Below are 17,982 nucleotides of genomic sequence, written 5' to 3'. Positions count from 1 at the left end.
ACGATATGGGCTATAGCCCATGGTCCAAAATGATGAAAAACGAGTAATGTTTATGATTATGATGATTATGATTATTATTATTATTAGCAGACCTCAGAAAATTATAGTCCAAAAGGCTCAAGAAGATACAGTATCTGACTGAAATCAAGACAAATGTTGTGGCTAATAATAATAATAATCATAATCATCATAATCATCATAATCATAAACATTACTCATCATTTTGGACCATGGGAATGGGTGTTGCGGAGGATGAGAACCTCGTTTTTTATCATAGTTATTTAACTTAAACGCCCAATGCATTCTCTATGGCAATACCACAAACTTTGGCATGCTACTAGTCATACATACTTAAACCTACCAACCCCATTCTAGATTAGTAAATGACCTTGACCAGTATAAATGACCTTGACAAGTATAAATGACCGTGACCAGTATAAATGACCTTGACAAGTATAAATGACCTTGACCAGTGTATATATATATATAAAAAAATAAAAATTAATTGTAACCCATTTTTCACCCCTGTGTCAATCATCTAATGTGATCCTGGGCTCTACACACCCTCCACCAACCTAGTCCCCATATATGGGGGACATGGGGAGAGCAACGGACTTGAACTCATGCTTCCTTCGTGCCTGAGTGTCCAAGTTGCTACCTTGACCAGTATAAATGACCTTGACCAGTATGTGGTCCGTGCCTTTCTCTTTTCCGCGATTTTCACCTTTTTTTTTCAAATCCTCCGAAATCGTAAAAAACCACATACAATTGTATGCCCTCCGAGACCATGGACTAATGACCTTGACAAGTATAAATGACCTTCACCAGTATAAATGACCTTGATCAGTATAAATGACCTTGACCAGTATAAATTACCTTGACCAGTATAAATTACCTTGACCAGTATGCAGTCCGACACCATGGACTATATAGCCCTTGGCCTTTTCCTTGATTTTCACCTTTTTTAAAATCCTCCACAATGATGAAGAATCACGCACTATAGCGTGCCGCTCAATGACCTCTGAGACCATGGACCAATGAACCATGTAAATACAACACATTGAGCAGGGCACTGCAGGGCACTGCAGGGAGTTGAACCCCGTTCCGGTAAACCAGAAGTACGACACCAGTGCCTTAGTTTTTGTGTTGTCCTTTACAGGTCCTTTCGTTGAAATGTAAATTTTACATTACGGCATACTATAGCACGCCGTTTTTCATCATTTTGAGGCTATAACCCATCGTTTATTTATTTTTTTCATTTTTTTCAAATCCTCAAAAATGATGAAAAATGGCTTGCTATAGTATGCCGTACGGTATGGGCTATTAGACGAGCTTCTAAAAATGGGATAAAAACGTAAAAAAATAGACGTCTAAAACACGTCTAAAAATAGACGTGTTTTAGACGTCTATTTTAGACGTTTTTTAACCCCTTTTTGACCATGGGCTATAGCCCATACCTTACGTCATACTATAGCACGCCGTTTTTCATCATTTTTGAGGATTTGAAAAAAAAAAAAAAAAAAGAACGATGGGCTATAACCCATCGTTTATTCATTTTTTTCATTTTTTTCAAATCCTCAAAAATGATGAAAAACGGCTTGCTATAGTATGCCGTACGGTATGGGCTATTAGACGAGCTTCTAAAAATGGGATAAAAACGTCAAAAAATAGTCGTCTAAAACACGTCTAAAAATAGACGTGTTTTAGACGTCTATTTTTAGACGTTTTTTAACCCCTTTTTGACCATGGGCTATAGCCCATAACTTACGGCATACTATAGCACGCCGTTTTTCATCATTTTTGAGGATTTGAAAAAAAATCAAAAATGGGCTATAACCCATCGTTTTTTTTTAATTTTGATATATATTTTTTTAATCTTCGTTTTTCATCATTTTTGACCTTGGGCTATAGCCCATACCGTACGGCATACTATAGCACGCCGTTTTTCATCATTTTTGAGGATTTGAAAAAAATGAAAAAAAAAAAAAAAACATGGGTTATAGCCCATCGTTAAAAAAAAAAAAAAAACCCTATTTTTTCATCATTTTTGAACATGGGCTATAGCCCATAACGTACGGCATACTATAGCACGCCGTTTTTCATCATTTTTGAGGATTTGAAAAAAATGGAAAAAAAAAAAAAAAACATGGGTTATAGCCCATCGTTTTTGGAATTTTAGTTTTTTTTTTAATCTTCGTTTTTCATCATTTTTGACCTTGGGCTATAGCCCATACCGTACGGCATACTATAGCACGCAGTTTTTCATCATTTTTGAGGATTTGAAAAAAATGAAAAAAAAAAAAAACATGGGTTCTTTGCAGCAATTTCACATGAGAAATGTACCATCTGATGTTATTTATATTATTAACTTTAATATCCGCAAAGAGGTGGTCCGCGGTCCGGTCGCGGACCGCGGTCCGCCAGTTGAATACCTCTGCCGTACGGCATACTATAGCACGCCGTTTTTCATCATTTTTGAGGATTTGAAAAAAAAAAAAAAAAAAAAAAAACATGGGTTATAGCCCATAGTTTTTTGAAAAATTGAAAAAAAAATTAACCTCTTTTTTCATCATTTTTGAACATGGGCTATAGCACATACCGTACGGCATACTATAGCACGCCGTTTTTCATCATTTTTAAAGATTTGAAAAAAAAAAAAAAAAAAAAAAACATGGGTTATAGCCCATCGTTTTTTGAATTTTTGAAAAAACAAAATTAACCTCGTTTTTCATCATTTTTGACCATGGGCTACAGCCCATACCGTTCGGCATACTATAGCACGCCATTTTTCATCATTTTTGAGGATTTGAAAAAAATTAAAACAAAACATGGGTTATAGCCCATTGTTTTTTGAAAATTTGAAAAAAAAAAAACTATTTTTTCATCATTTTTGAACATGGGCTATAGCCCATAACGTACGGCATACTATAGCACGCCGTTTTTCATCATTTTTGAGGATTTGAATTTTTTTTCTTTTTAAACAAAAAAAACATGGGTTATAGCCCATCGTTTTTGGAATTTTAGATTATTTTTTTTATCCTCGTTTTTCATCATTTTTGATTAAAAAAAAAAAAACATGGGTTATAGCCTATCGTTTTTTGATTGAAAAAAAAAATTAACCTCTTTTTTCATAATTTTTGAACATGGGCTATAGCACATACCGTACGGCATACTATAGCACGCCGTTTTTCATAATTTTTAAAGATTTGAAAAAAAAGAAAAAAAAGAAACATGGGTTATAGCCCATCGTTTTTTGAATTTTTGAAAAAAAAAATTAACCTCGTTTTTCATCATTTTTGACCATGGGCTACAGCCCATACCGTACGGCATACTATAGCACGCCATTTTTCATCATTTTTGAGGATTTGAAAAAAACAAAAAAACAAAAAAACATGGGTTATAGCCCATAGTTTTTGAAAATTTGAAAAAAAGAATTAGCTCTTTTTTCATCATTTTTGAACATGGGCTATAGCCCATACCGTACGGCATACTATAGCACGCCGTTTTTCATCATTTTTGAGGATTTGAAAAAAATAAAAAACATGGGTTATAGCCCATCGTTTTTTGAATTTTTGAAATAAAAAATTAACCTCGTTTTTCATCATTTTTGACCATGGGCTATAGCCCATACCGTACGGCATACTATATGGTGGATACAATGAAGGCGAACATGTTACCTTTTGGAATCCCACCTCTGGTTTCGGCATCATTTCCTTTAATTATTTCCCTATTGCTTGCACAATAGTGAAAGTTACAGAAGTGCTCAAAATGAATTCATAAATTCTGACCAGAACACCTGGCCAGGTAAATGTAGTGAAATCAAAACATTATCAGTTCTTGATTCAGCTGTTCCTGCTGACAAAATGACACTGCAATTAAAAACTTTGAAAATATAAGTATACTGTACTGTGCATTAATTACAAAGAATCTCTAAACAATTTATCCCATCTCAGTATAAATAGCAGCTGTTCTAGCAACTGATATATTGCCTGAAGAGAAAGTTCCTGCATGTTCAGAGAGATGTTATTAACGGAACCCAGCCAGCTGTGGTGGCAGATGCCTGTGAGCTCCATGTCAACGAATGCAAATATATTGTCAGTTAAGGAATTGTGTGAATAATCTAGAATTTCCTTTGAATAACAAATCGTCACTGTCGAGCAGAAGCCTTGTATATTTTTATTTTATTCGAATGGATGTTGTATACTTTATTCCATTCTAATGCAATGTGTTGATGTTGTAGAATAGATCTATCTTTGGCAAATGTTAGATATGACATTTTCACTGATAATGAAAAGCCCAAAATAGGGACGCTACATTGAAAGTGGTCATGTATGTCTGTGACTTTTATACATATCTAACCAGTATTAAGTTTGACTACTGTACATAATTCTATGAAAAGTTACGGTTTTAGTTTTCTGCCCGACAGCAACGATAGGCCTACTGGGTAAACCAAATTTAGTTTTCCTTTTGAAAATTACCACCAGCCTTTATGCACCACAGGGGCTTTGCGTACTGTATGAAAAGTTGTCACTTCATTTATTTATTTTTATTAAAAGAAAAAAGTATCCAGCCTGTACTTTCCTTCCATCTTGGATTATAGAATGTATTGCCTAATTAGTTATCCCATTCATCAACAGCAGAGCACTACTAGTTGGACACTTAATTACATTTACTTTTCCACATTGAAAATGAATCATTTTGCATGGTGCCGTGTTAACAGGGAAAAAGTTCCATTTCAGTATGCTATCTGAATCTACAAACTAAGGTGCAGTTGAAGGAAATTGGCTGGAAATGCTGACTTCAAATCAAAATATCTACAATAAATCACAAACAAAATGCACATATTTAGGACCCGTTAAGATAGAAATTAGCACACATTTTGGTGGGAGCTTTGTGTAAATGGCAAGAAATATTATAGTCAAGACAATTCACCTTTTAAAGGTGAATCTTTTAATAAGACAGTACACAGTATGAATCATAAAAATCACATTTAAGTTAAGCACAGTACCCCTCATAGTGGTAGCCTTCCTGAGCAAATAAGCCACTTATATGAATGAGATACTTTTGTGTCAGTCATGTTTGCATCATAATACGGGATTGGTCAGTATCCCCCCAGCCCCAAATTAAAAAAAACGTTAAATAGAAAAATAAATAAAACCAAAATCCACAGTTTTGATTTTCAGTGTTGTGCAGTTGGCCTGAGTAGAATGTAGTGCCACTGATCCTTAATGTCCTGTGTCCAGGTCCCTCATATAGTCCTGAAGGGCCTGTAGCCTGGCATCAATCTCTGACAGCTCAGCAGCACCGGTATCTATGGAGCGTTCTGGAGTGAAGATATGAAGCAATGGTTGGAATTCAAACGGTAGCATTTTGTGATGGTACAATATTCTGCATGTTTGCAGGAACTATTATCTTGTAGAGTTTTAGTCCATGAATGATGTACAGTCATGTGGACAGGTTACCTTTGTCCGTTTTCATCCTGTATGTGGGAGTGCTACATAATGGCTTCCTGGTCAACAGGTTCCCTCTGTCACGGACAACGCTAGGACCATTGTACATCCGATTTCTTTCTCTGAAAACAGTGAGGAAAAAGTAGTAAAGAAGTGGTGCATCATTAAACATGTTATTCCACACTAGTGGAAGTATTTTTTATCACCAATCTGGCTTATATCTGATATCATACAGTAGTGTAGTATGTGTTATTTATAACAACCTAGTCTATGTTGTTGTTTTTTAAAACATACTAGTAGGGCATATGCTTGGGGGAGAATAGTTGGCATTTGGCATCTCTCACTTACTTTAAAAGTAGTGTATTATTTTATTTCAATGTTTTGTGTGTTTTATATTCAATTCAAGTCGATAGCGGTCGGATTGGGCTGAAACCTAACTCAGATATGGAGTTGTACATCATAGATAAATCGCAGATAGCTATGCGAGGAGTCTCGCATAGCCACCTAATGAAACGTCTGGGGACTAAATTAAATTAAATGTAGGGGCTAGAACTGAGTGGGAACAATTATTATTACAGAACCAATGCAAATACTTTAGGGTGATTCATCATATTAGGATGGTATCAGAAATATTGGTTGTCAAGGCAGAATTAGCCTGGGGTCCACCTATGCTTTCTAATAGGCAGCTCCCGGCGGATCGATAATCTAGACGCAGCTGCGTGACATGAGACTAATTAATTAGAGTGACAGAGAGAGAGAGGATTGTGTGTGTGTGTGTGTGTGTGTGTGTGTGTGTGTGTGTACGGGTGTGCATGTGTGCGTGGCTAAATTAACAAAGGTGCAGACGATCAGAAATCAGCAGAGAGTGATCGACGTTTGCGCTACTCTATGCCGAATTGAAGTGGACTCGGTCCCAGACTTTTTTTTTCTCCCTGGAAATAAAAACTTCTGGGTTTCCGAGGCTAAAGCAGAATAGGCGTAGGTTTGTTAGCGGACGTTCTTTCCGCTGTTCTAGACCCAGCCTACATTTAATTTAGGCTATGTTGAGACTATTAGACCTGGCACAATGTGTCCGAGTTCCACATGGATCCTGTCATTTTGAAGACAACATAGTACAGTATGGCCTATTTTTGCCAATACAGTATGGCATGGTGTGCTGTATTTCTGTACAGTACGTAATATTGTTGAAGACAATACAGTACACTACACTACACTACCGGTATGTGGTATTTCTGATCATAAAGTAAGGCATGGCATAGTATTAGTTAATGAACTACTTCACCTGAATACAAGAGGTCTGTCCATTTCCTCCATGTCTACAAGTGAGCTTGCAGAGGAGTTCCTGCTCCCTCTACGCTCCACAGATAAAGTCTTGCCTCTGCTGCCAGCCCGGCTCTGCTGGGGATAGACCTCTCTTGAACGTGAACGGCCCCTCTCTGGGATGACGGGAGATGTCAACATGTCCCTCCGCACTTTTCTCTGTCTAATGGGAGAGGGGCACAGAGTTAAGCCGTTAAGCATTCAGTGATTTGGGTGATTTGGAAAAACCCCCGGTCCGCCCCGGTAACAAGATGTCGACATGCACACGCACTACAGTGGTAGGACGTGCAACAGGTCAACAGCACGCAAGGCCCGCCTCCGCTCGATCATGATTGGTGGAAGGCCCCTCTCTATCCTGATTGGATGAAGGCCACGTAGCCAAAAACGAAACCTAAGGTTTTTTGACCCCCAGGGGTTAACTGGGGACAGGGATTAACTCCTTATATGGTCAGCACACTCTATAGTAGGGAGGATTGTCACAAAAAAAAAAAGTGATATTTGAATTAAATGAAATCACTGAATATACCTTTAAGCTCTGTGATGCTAAACAGCCAGAAATGTATTGGTGTGTTGTTTTTTTGTAACAGACCAAAAGAGACATACCAATTGCAATTAAATAATACATAAAATAAAAATAGCAACTCACTTTTTAAAGTCTGCTTCCTGTTGCCTGCGCTGTTTGTCTTCGACATAAGCAGTTGGGTTAAATCGTTGTATCCGTGAGCCTGAAAATAATTAACACAAATTGTAATGGAAATGCAGATTGGCACTGTACAGTACCGTAATTTCCGGACTATAAAGCGCACCTGAATATAAGCTGCACCAGCAACATCTGGGGAAAAAAACAAATGTGTACATACATATACAAGCTGCACTGGACTATAAGCCGCATAGAGGCCATAGCCGGCCATAGAGATAGATTTAGGTGGTCTTTACACGAGGATGGTGTTCATAGAAAACGGCAAAATAAAGTATCGTTTGCTGTGGTCCATTTAGACGAGAACAGTGTTTTCAGGAGGTGAAAATGCAACGAAGTGAAACCACCTCCCAGAGTGAAAAACGCTGTTTTATCCTTTCTCCGTGTAAACAGGCAAAACGGTGAATCCGCAAAACTTATGACATCATGGCTCATGTTGGCTCACAGCGCATATGTTTATTACATTAATGCAGAGCCATACATAGATATATATATATGATATAATGGAGTTCCTGAACAAGCCTCCCTCCTCGCCTACAAAGCGCTGCTCATCAGCGATGGTGAATGTAAAACCATGATGTAAATAAAAAGCCTTGTGATAGGCGGCAGACGCGGCAGCAGTGTTTATGTAGCCTAATGTATTATCAAATATATAACCATCCCATGGCGCGCTCTGCCTGCATGCTCTGGGTTGCGTGAAGGGGTTCTTCTTCTTGTATGTGGGTGACTGGTCTATTTGGCAGCCCGTTACCGCCATCTAGCGATGTTATAGCGTTTTCATAAAGTGTGCGTTCTCGTGTAAAGCCTAAAAATAAAAGAGAACGCAACGGGACTTTGATGTTTTATCTGGAGTTGGTCGCCGTGTAAAAGAGGCCTTAGAAGGTCCCCTAGTTGCCGTTAGCTGTACAAATCCATAGATTAGCTGCACCGTTGTTAGCGTTGTATAGGCCGCAGGGTTCAAAGCAGGGGAAAAAAGTAGCGGCTTATAGTCTGGAAATTACGGTATATTGTTATCCACGTTGTTGATTACTTTATTGAAGTCAAACCAAAGAAAGAGACAACGTCTCAGTCTGTGTGAGAAAATGGCAACAAGCACAAGCACTTTCAAAACCCATTACCTGTGGGAGAAGGTGATGGCCTGGGAATTCGAGCACGGGGCCCTGAGGAGTCTGCTCTCCTCCCTCTTTCCTCTGGCCGTAGTGCTCTGTATTCTATCCTCTCTCTTGACCCTGAGCGAGCCCTGATCACCGTGTGCCCTGATCTCCGCTCACGGGACAGCGAGCGATAGATTTCCCCATCACCCCGAGAGCCAGCGCGTCCAGAGTGGACAGGTGTCACCCTGCTACAGACAAACACAGAGACGTGTCCATATTTTAGCTAAATGTGGAGGTCGAAAAGAACTCAAAGAAGGACAGAACACACAACACAATAGTTGGGTCGTATCTGATACTTCCGTGACCGCGGAGAGCAAAGGTCAGTTTCTCAGTGGATTTATCATCTATGAAGGTTAAAAAACAAATTGAGCCTCCATATGGATTTGGGGCTCTCATGAATTTTCCCCGCATTTTTGCGAGGTACATGGAGGCTCAATTTGTTTTTTAACCTTCATAGATAAATCCACTGAGAAACCGACCTTTGCTCTCCGCGGTCACGGAAGTATCAGATACGACCCCACTAGAAGTGAATGAATGGGAGAGAGAAAAGACAGAAAAAAGATATACATGCTTAGATTGTCTAACCCTCTCCGTAGTACTGTCAGTTCACTCATCAGGCTCTTGACTCGAATCTGCAGAGCACACTCTGATGCCTTGAGCTCCTCCAGCTAGACAAGGCAATACAACAAAACGTTAAAACAACCGACAAATACCAACTTCACTGAAGAGTGACTAGATTGTGAAGTAAAAAGAAAGCACCACCTGCTCCACTAACAGAAGTTGCTCCTGACCTCTCTTGCTTGCAGAGCGCTGACTTTTAGCTCTCTCCTTCAGAAGCTGTTCCTCTAAAGTCCTCACCACATCTCTGTCCCTCCATGACTCCACTCCGGCTGTGGAGATGCACCCCCCTTGCTGAAGGCGCTCCAGAGCCTTAGCCATGGCATCCTTCTCCTCTTTCATCAGAGAGAGCCTTGAGGACATAAGATAAGTAAAGCCTCATAACTTCTCTTATGACAGACCAAACACACACACACACACACACACACACACACACACACACACACAACGTACTCTGATCGTAGTCGTTGTATCTCGGCACGGTCTGCTGGTTTGTGACCTCCATGAGATGTGACGGCATTCAGCTCCATCCTCAGCACTCTGATTTCTTTCTGCAGGGCAGCAGGGTCAGGTTTCCCCTGGTAAGGCAGAGGCAACGGGTAGTGTATCCTGTGAACAGAGACGGGAAATATAGAAAGTAAGGGAACGTCATTCAGAAAATGGTCCGGCTGGCCGGGATTAGAACAGGAGAGTGAGGAGACTCACTGATCAGGCCATATTTTCTCCCATGCGGTATGTGCCCAAACCACTTGGTTATTGGGTTGCCCCAGGAATTCCACTGCTTGTCGGGGGGTTTCAATTTATGCAGAAAATGAGGCTTATAGTTAACACATTTTGTTTTACAACATAAATTACACCCGTTCACATCTCAGTAACTGCCTGTGTGATTCAAAAATCTGTGTGTTCATTTGCAGTAATACGTTTTTTGAGTGGTGCAACCATAGGGTGCAGCCACTCCAATGCCCAGCTTTGTCCATCCCTGTGCCCCTACAGTATGTATGTTTAGGGTACCAACCTCTATGGTACCAACAGGGGTAAATATTGTGATAACATTTTCAAGCGATATCTCCCAGATCTACAAACTCAAACCACATATACAGTAACAATTGCACAACCTTGGTTAACTTCCAGCCAGAGACCTGTACTGCATGTCAATCTCCAGCTCCCCATGTCTTTATAGTATGGAATACACTCTTTGATCTACAGTACATTTAAAAAAAAGATTATGTAAAAGATAAAAACACAGAAAATCTATATCTATGTGTCACTCCCCATCTCTCTATCAATAAAGGCATAAAAAGCCCAACTGTCAACCTGTAAGAATATCCAAAAAGAGAGGCACAAACCTGTCAAACTCCACAGTGTAGATGAGGATTAGATATCTTTTGGCACTGAGAGCAGGAGACTGCTGCTGGCCACGGGGGCGGCCCACAACCCCGGCCTTTCTGTTGCGTAGGAGCTCCAGATCGCCATACGTCAGGAGGTCAAGGGTAACAGAATCACTAGTCTGTAGGAAAAGGTCGTGTCAAGGCCATTCTTTGAGATCATGCAACTGAACAAGAATGAGTACTCATGGGAAATGGCATACGATAACGTGTGGCTAGGTCTTTATTTTGTAGCCCATCAAAAGGACCCTCTTTTTACACTTATGATAAAGTGGTCTATACCTAGCCTGGGATCCAGTTTGGCAGACTTTTAGTTTTACTAAAAGACGTCTATAGAGCGTCGCAGTCCCACCCCCTTTCATGACGACGCCAGGCCCAGGAAATGATTCCCAATGCATTTTTCCCATAGACATTTCAAAATGTATTTATTTAAAGTTGGTTACGACAAAGCCAACACGAATTGTGACAAATCATGACAATAAACACAATATTTTGGTCCAAACAAACAACAAAAAAAAGTGTTTTTTTTGTTTTTTTTGTCATGATTTGTCACAACTCCAGTTGGCTTTGTACGAGGCTTAAAAGGTCTTTAAATAAATACTTTTTGAAAAGTCTATGAGGAAAATGAACGGGGAATCATTTCCTGGGCCCTGGTAGGGGGGCGGGACTGCGACGCTCTATATACCATCACCACTAATAAAAGTGATCTACTCAAAATAATTAATCCTTCTATTGTTCTAATGCAGGGTTCCCCAATTAGCGGCCCGCGGGCAGCGCCCCTTAGCTATTTCCCCTTAGCTATTTCATTTGACCAGGCCTATTTTCAACACCAGTAAGTGAAATGTGAGGCGTACCTTTTTAACAGCACTTTCCAACATACTACAAAAGATAGGAAATTGCTTGAAGTTGCCAGTTTTGCGAGTGAGGTCCTCAATATCTACAAAATAAAAGAACAGTTTAAGTCAGTGTGTTTGGTTGTGCCTACGGAGCAATGGATTAATGTTCATGATAATGCGTCGCTCACATGCCGGCACAAATTCTCCCCTCCATTGATCAGCTGTCATAGAATCAGAGATCTCGACAATCAGCAGACTCTTCGCCAATTCTATCTTCACAGTGAACTCCACATCTCTGAAAACGATATCCTCCAGCACCTCTGAGCCCACCTCCATGGCGCTACAGTGTAGACCTATATGTTCAAACATCAAAGTTTTGTTATCGACAGTAAGTCCAATGCAATCCATGCAAAAGTATGCATGTTATTATAGTATATCAACAGCGCTTGATAAAATGTATAACGTCCTAACTGGTAAACCAAAGTGGATGTACTGCAGGCTATTCTATTCATGTGTACTAATTAAGGTCATCCATTTGGACACTCTCAGAATTCATTTTACAGAGTGTACTATAGTTTGAGGCTTGAGGTCCTAGAGAGTATTAAACGGGGGTCTGTGGCAAGTGGCATATTAGGCCTATGCATAAATATAAAACTGGGGATCCTTGATATTTAAAAGAAGGCAAAAAATGCATTTCACTTTTACAATTCTTCAAACTACTCGTTATAACAGTAACACATTGATCTCTCAGGTTCCCAGATTGATAACAAGCATACGCTGATCGCCCCAACAAACAAGCTATTCACAACAAGCACAATAAACTACTTATATAGCCTCTATATCAAATCATCCTATTTTCTATCGACTTTCCGTTATCATGACATCACTTGCGATACGACATGTCGGATGCATGCAGGCAGTTTTTGGCAGGCAGTCGTTTTTCGGCACAAAACCCTGAATAGTGAGATAAACGCTAACACGGGTCGTCACTGGGCAGCTAGCTGTGCTCTGTGTCAAACGTTATTCCGCTGTCAATAAACGGGCTAAAAAGAAAACCCAAATCAAAACACATACGGTTTTTACCTTTCGGCGTTGCCTGGCGATGAGCTCAAATATGGGTAACGTGACAGATGATATAGCTACGCCTTGAAAAACATAGCAGCCATAGCTGTGACATTAATATGTCCTAAAGATATTTGGTAATAAGTTTAAAAAAAAAACAGAACAATCATCAATCACAGACTGCAAAATGATGGAGCGCCACAACAACCGGGAACGTTGAACTCTTCTTCTACGCTTGTCTTCTTCTCCTTCTTCTTGGGAGAAGCAGCAGCAGGGTCATCGCACCTATAGGTGTACTACTGCCATCCACGGGTGATGACAAGGACATACTTCTTGTCTTTAAGGGAGAAAAATGGTAACGTATTCTAATTTCAGTTAAGCAGGCTGGTATACCGTATTTAATAATGTAATCTCTTTGATCTCTAACACAAGCAGCACAAAACACAACGTGTTTGTGTTGTTAGATAAAAGTCTTTATAAACCCTGCCGTAGATCAAGCCTATACACATTGATTGATTGATTGATTGATTGATTGATTGATTGATTGATTGATTGATTGATTGATTGATTGATTGATTGAAGTATTTTGATTTGAGAATTACAGTACATTTCAAGCACAACTCAATACAAAACAGTTTACTGTGGACGAAACCAAGCATTACACTTCATAACAGACAAACTTCTATATAGCCAAAAACAGTTGACAATTACAGTTATTCTTTTCCAGTTATTTGGGGTCCAGGCTAGCCTTGGCGGTATGTGATTGTATTTGATTATATGGTAGGTGTTGCGGTATGGTATAAGGGCCGGGGTTAGGTATTAATTGTTGGGCAATTGATAGACGATATTTTAATTTCTCATTTTAATTTCGTTTCTAAGATATGGTTTAGTATAGCCTACCATTAATGCCATCAGACAGACAAAAAGTGTCCTTAGTTACAACATTCCACTGTGTGCGAGCTTTTGTAGAAAAAAATGGGGGCCTGTAAATGTTTGATGAACATGCGCACCTGTTGCATAATATAAGAGACCCCTCCTCTCTGCATGCATGCGTCCGCACAGTCTATGACTGTTCCCATGGAGACATAATATACAGCCATAACGCTTGTCGCTTGGCGTATACTTCGTCGTACGTAGGACCGCGTCGTGTCTCTGGGAAAGTGTGCCAATCCACAAGCTCACAACGGACCGGGTCCGTGACGCGCTGTGAGCTTGTGGATCGACTATTAGGTTGTTGTTTTTTTTCCCCCGCGGCGCGCGACACCGTCGTACGACGCACTACACATTGTTGGCGTAAAAAGAGAAGTTGAGTAGTTGGTTCACTTGGTTCAGTCACAGTGGAGTCTGAAGTCCGGTCCTCCTGTCTGTCTGTCTGTCTGTCAGCGCAGCGGATCGAAGAAAAAAACAAACAAACAAGTCGGTGGTGGAATGCAGTCGCGGCGGGGGAGGCATGTATGTTGAGGAATGACTGTCTAATGGTCTTCCCCATGCAGAGCAGCACATGGAAGAAACAGAAAAGCCCGGGGATCTCATCTCCCATCTCCAGGGCCCCCGAGAAACAGCAGGAGTGGCTACAAGTGGTTGGACATGCAGGTTTGTTGGATGGATCATATCAGCCTTGCTCACTTTGCTTTACATCTTTTTTCGTTGGATAAGATTCTGTATGATATGGTACCATTTGGAGAGATAACAGGCATTTGATTAAAAATTCTTCTACATTCTCTAATTGTGTAGAATTCTTGTAAATTAAGTGATGCATGTTACAACAATAAGGTAACTATTGAGAGTGTAAAATAAAATGAGCCTTTTACACTCTCAAGAGTTAAAGATCTATAAGGGTCCATTTGGTTACCAACTCTCCATCATTCAGCTGGGGACCACCTGGAACCCCTCACTGGTGGTCCCCGGACGAACCACTGGTTGAAAACCACTGCTTTACATGGCTGCCTTCCTGAGGCAAGCAGGTAAATTACAAGGCCTTTTGAAACTGACAAAATATAGTTTGTTCTCTTATTTAAAATGTCACCTCTTTTTGCAGGAAACTTCCTTGCAGGGGACTATGGTCTGCTGCTGAAGAGATTCTGCATACGGGAGCAACAGTGTTTCCAGGGGCTGATGGAGGACACCCTGAAAGCGTTTGTGCCAGCCTACCATGGTGTGGTGCAGCGAGATGAGCAGGATTACAACATGATGGATAATCTACTCACTCACTTCAACACTCCGGCCATAATGGACTGCAAGATGGGCAGCCGGTAAGTGTAAGAGCTTTATGTTTTCTAGACCAGTCGTTCTCAAAGTGGGGCCCCCTATAAGCAAAGATCTGCCGCTTTTGAAAACATCTGGAAAAACTCTTAAGAATTTGGAATAATTCTGAAAAACAATGGATGCGAATCTTTTCTTTTGGGGCCACTACTAGGGCACAACATCTTTTGAGATGGGGGTCTGCGGCCAAAGGCTTATCAATTTGGGTGTCTTCATTTGAAACATTGTTCTAGAGTAGACAGCGAATGTAAGGGGAGCCTGTTTGCTCACACACAGCCTACTTGAGAAGAGCAAATAGTGCTCAGTGCTTATAGGGACTAGCTGTCTCTTACAGTACGTACCTCGAGGAGGAGCTGCTGATGGCGAGGGAGCGACCTCAGCCTCGTAAAGATATGTATGAAAAGATGGTGGCTGTGGATCCAGCGGCCCCCACAGCCCAGGAGCAGGAGCAGCAGGCAGTACTCAAAACAAGATACATGCAATGGAGGGAGAGCCTGAGTTCCACAACAACACTGGGCTTCCGGATAGAGGGAGTGAGAGTGAGTACTAACTGTGTGTTTTGTCTTTGAAACCTTGAAAAAAACTAGTTTTCTTTCCTTTCATTGATCCAAGTTGGAACACGATCGATTGATTGATTAAATTAAACATGCACGTGGTCCACCCATCTGACCACTTAACATGGCAGCCGTGTTTTATAAGTGGGCACTGATCCTGAAAAGGTTGAGAACCACTACTGTGCTACAGCACATTAAAAACTTGGGAGATAGACAGACTAGTACCCTCAAGATAGGGTACAACAACTGTCATGTCACTGTCATAATAATATAACCACAACATCATTGGGTGTCTTCCGGCTCGGAAACTTGTCACTGTGTATGTCCTCAATGCCCTGCCAGAAAGTACAAATATGCCCCCCAAAAACCAAAAACCAAAACCAAAGATGAAGCATTTGCTGTGCTACAGAGTGCCATACAGTTCCATCTACTGTAGTTCTGTATTCTATTCTTTATCGTCTAATTACTTCTGCAGCAGGCAAATGGAGTGTGTCAGACAAACTTCAAAAGGACCAAACGTAGAGATCAAGTGATCGAGGCTCTGAAAACCTTTTTTGATTCCAACACCCAAATTGTGGTGAGTCTGACCTTGTTATTAACTTTGAGTTCACTTCCAAAGTTCTTCCATTCTTGTTTCCTCTTTTGAAGTTCTCTTCTCTCACTCTCTCTTCAGCGGGGATATCTGAGGCGGCTGAAAGAGTTGCGTCAGGTTCTGGAGACATCACACTTCTTCAGAATGCACGAGGTGGGATGGATTCTAGTTATCTTTTGCCACAGCTTATTCAATGTTGTGAACGTGACACTGGGAAGTTAGTTGTCGTTCAACTGCAGTGTAGTTGTCAATTGCAGATAATAAGTGAAACAACATATTGCAGTGAGCAACATGGAGATTTGTATAAAGTATAAAACACAAAATCATTGTGAAATTAGCGAGGGGGTAATTTTCACTGATGACATGCCAAAAATAGGCATCAGGTTAAGTGGTTAAACCATACAGTACAACCTACAACCAGCACGAACACTTGTCTCCCTCCCTACAGGTAGTAGGGAGTTCCCTGTTGTTTGTCCATGATGGAACAGGGAAAACAGGGGTCTGGATGATCGATTTTGGAAAGACAGTAGCCCTACCACCACCCCTCACCTTGGATCACCGCACTCCCTGGGTAGAAGGGAATCGAGAAGATGGCTACTTATGGGGTCTGGACAATCTCATTGACATACTGACCAACATTCTTCTGTCCCTCGCCTGAAATCCATTCAGAAATGGTCTGGGAACTGTCACTGCCACCTACCTTATACTGTAAATGGTTAGGAGTTGGGGACTCTTGAGTGGATTGGCTCCTGCAACATCAGTGTTGGGATTGAAGTGAACTCTGGATAGAAATATAGCACATAACTGATAACATACACCAGCATGTACAGGTGAGGTGTATCTGTTACCAAAACAAAATGGACGTCCTGTGCAAGTGGTACACTGGAATACCAGTAGGCTACATTTAGGCTGATTTGGAACCCATGACATTCTCGCACATCAGACCACACTAATCTACGTTATACAGTATACTTGCACTTACGATACATTGCATTACATGATTCATGTATAAGTATAAGTGCACTTACAGCACAATTAATTACAATATTGTTGCTGTTTGGCGGAAACCATGTATCTCCACATTTCATACTTCGTCATAGTACAGTTACTACAGTACCACACCAAAGTAGCAAAAAGTTGTTAGTGCTATTTTTGCTATTTCTGAAAAGACTACAAGGTTTCCACCTGGCAGCGATGATGTAATGTAACGACACTTACAGTTCATTACATTATACTGTATACAGTAAGGTGCAGTTACAGTATGTTAATTGCATGCACTTACAGTTCATTACATTACACTGTAACACTTAACCGCACAATACATTACACATTCCGACTCAGAACCCATGACATTCTCACACAAGCCTGCAGTCCAGTAATTTCCACCCTCAGTGTGAACAACAATAGACCAGACGTTTCTGGCTGGAAACAGCTTGGTCAGCAGTTAGGAAAATATATTATTATGCAAACAATACAAGACTTTTGGAAAACCCTAGTTTACTATAAACAGCCTTCTTATAGTTCAGAAACTATGTACTAGGAAGTACAAGCTTAATGGACAACTTATCCTTATTAAAATGAAGCCACATTGTACCAGCAAATGATGCCAAAGCTTGACTATGATGCAAAGAATAAACATTGTGCCTTGTTATCGGTCTTTTCATTTAATTTAATTTAAATATATGTATCCTTTGAATTTGATATTATTTTTTTTAGGTTATTTGAATGGTCTCTTAATATTGAACACAAACTATTTCATGATGTTTAGCAAATATGTTTGTTGTTTGTGCCTAAATGTACACTTAAGCCATTGTCACATTGCAATGCTTTGTGCTTATTGATATGCTATTTTGGCAATTTTAGAAATTACCGTAAAACGTTTTTTTCTTTTTAGATTTAATTAAATGTTTCAACAAAACAAAGAAGCCATTCCACATACAGTAAATGTTTATTTATTTTCCCTGAAACACCTACACACAGACAACGGAAAGGTACCAGAAATGTATTTGTTCATGTATTTAATACTGCTTTTCATTGGTTTAGCCTGACGGC

The 17,982-nt window shown here is 40.3% G+C and overlaps 2 protein-coding genes across 2 annotated transcripts; one reads left to right on the top strand and one right to left on the bottom strand.

The window, feature by feature from the left end:
- Window positions 1–4,821: 4,821 nt before the first annotated feature.
- On the bottom strand, window positions 4,822–12,691 carry ccdc61 (coiled-coil domain containing 61). Its single transcript, XM_083782984.1, has 12 exons — window positions 12,544–12,691; window positions 11,649–11,813; window positions 11,479–11,561; window positions 10,586–10,746; window positions 9,693–9,848; window positions 9,384–9,591; window positions 9,207–9,289; window positions 8,586–8,809; window positions 7,417–7,495; window positions 6,733–6,933; window positions 5,463–5,572; window positions 4,822–5,323 (listed from the first exon to the last, which is right to left on the bottom strand). Exons 2-12 carry the CDS (start codon window positions 11,794–11,796, stop codon window positions 5,226–5,228), a joined length of 1,551 nt encoding a protein of 516 aa, XP_083639110.1. The 5' UTR covers window positions 11,797–11,813; window positions 12,544–12,691; the 3' UTR covers window positions 4,822–5,225.
- A 95-nt stretch (window positions 12,692–12,786) lies between these two features.
- Window positions 12,787–17,518, top strand: itpkca (inositol-trisphosphate 3-kinase Ca). Its single transcript, XM_083783065.1, has 7 exons — window positions 12,787–12,877; window positions 14,016–14,115; window positions 14,561–14,774; window positions 15,119–15,323; window positions 15,814–15,915; window positions 16,012–16,083; window positions 16,379–17,518. The coding sequence occupies exons 1-7, from the start codon at window positions 12,875–12,877 to the stop codon at window positions 16,586–16,588; spliced, it is 906 nt and encodes a 301-aa protein (XP_083639191.1). The 5' UTR covers window positions 12,787–12,874; the 3' UTR covers window positions 16,589–17,518.
- The last annotated feature ends 464 nt before the right edge of the window (window positions 17,519–17,982 follow it).

Source organism: Protomyctophum parallelum (assembly GCF_964188405.1).
Source record: "Protomyctophum parallelum genome assembly, chromosome: 1".
NCBI lineage: Eukaryota > Metazoa > Chordata > Actinopteri > Myctophiformes > Myctophidae > Protomyctophum > Protomyctophum parallelum.
The sequence above is the reverse complement of the archived record's forward strand: the minus strand, read 5'-3'. Positions and strand labels throughout refer to the sequence as shown.

What these genes read in the sequence shown, in the direction of transcription:
- itpkca (XM_083783065.1), top strand. An exon ending in GACTGCAAGATGGGCAGCCG is followed by an intron (nt 14,775 to 15,118) that starts GTAAGTGTAAGA and finishes TGTCTCTTACAG; the next exon opens with TACGTACCTCGAGGAGGAGC. An exon ending in ATTCCAACACCCAAATTGTG is followed by an intron (nt 15,916 to 16,011) that starts GTGAGTCTGACC and finishes CTCTCTCTTCAG; the next exon opens with CGGGGATATCTGAGGCGGCT.
- ccdc61 (XM_083782984.1), bottom strand. Translation starts at nt 11,796, where the DNA reads ATGGAGGTGGGCTCAGAGGTGCTGGAGGATATCGTTTTCAGAGATGTG. An exon ending in AACTTCTGTTAGTGGAGCAG is followed by an intron (nt 9,290 to 9,383) that starts GTGGTGCTTTCT and finishes TGCCTTGTCTAG; the next exon opens with CTGGAGGAGCTCAAGGCATC. An exon ending in CAGGATGAAAACGGACAAAG is followed by an intron (nt 5,324 to 5,462) that starts GTAACCTGTCCA and finishes TCTTCACTCCAG; the next exon opens with AACGCTCCATAGATACCGGT.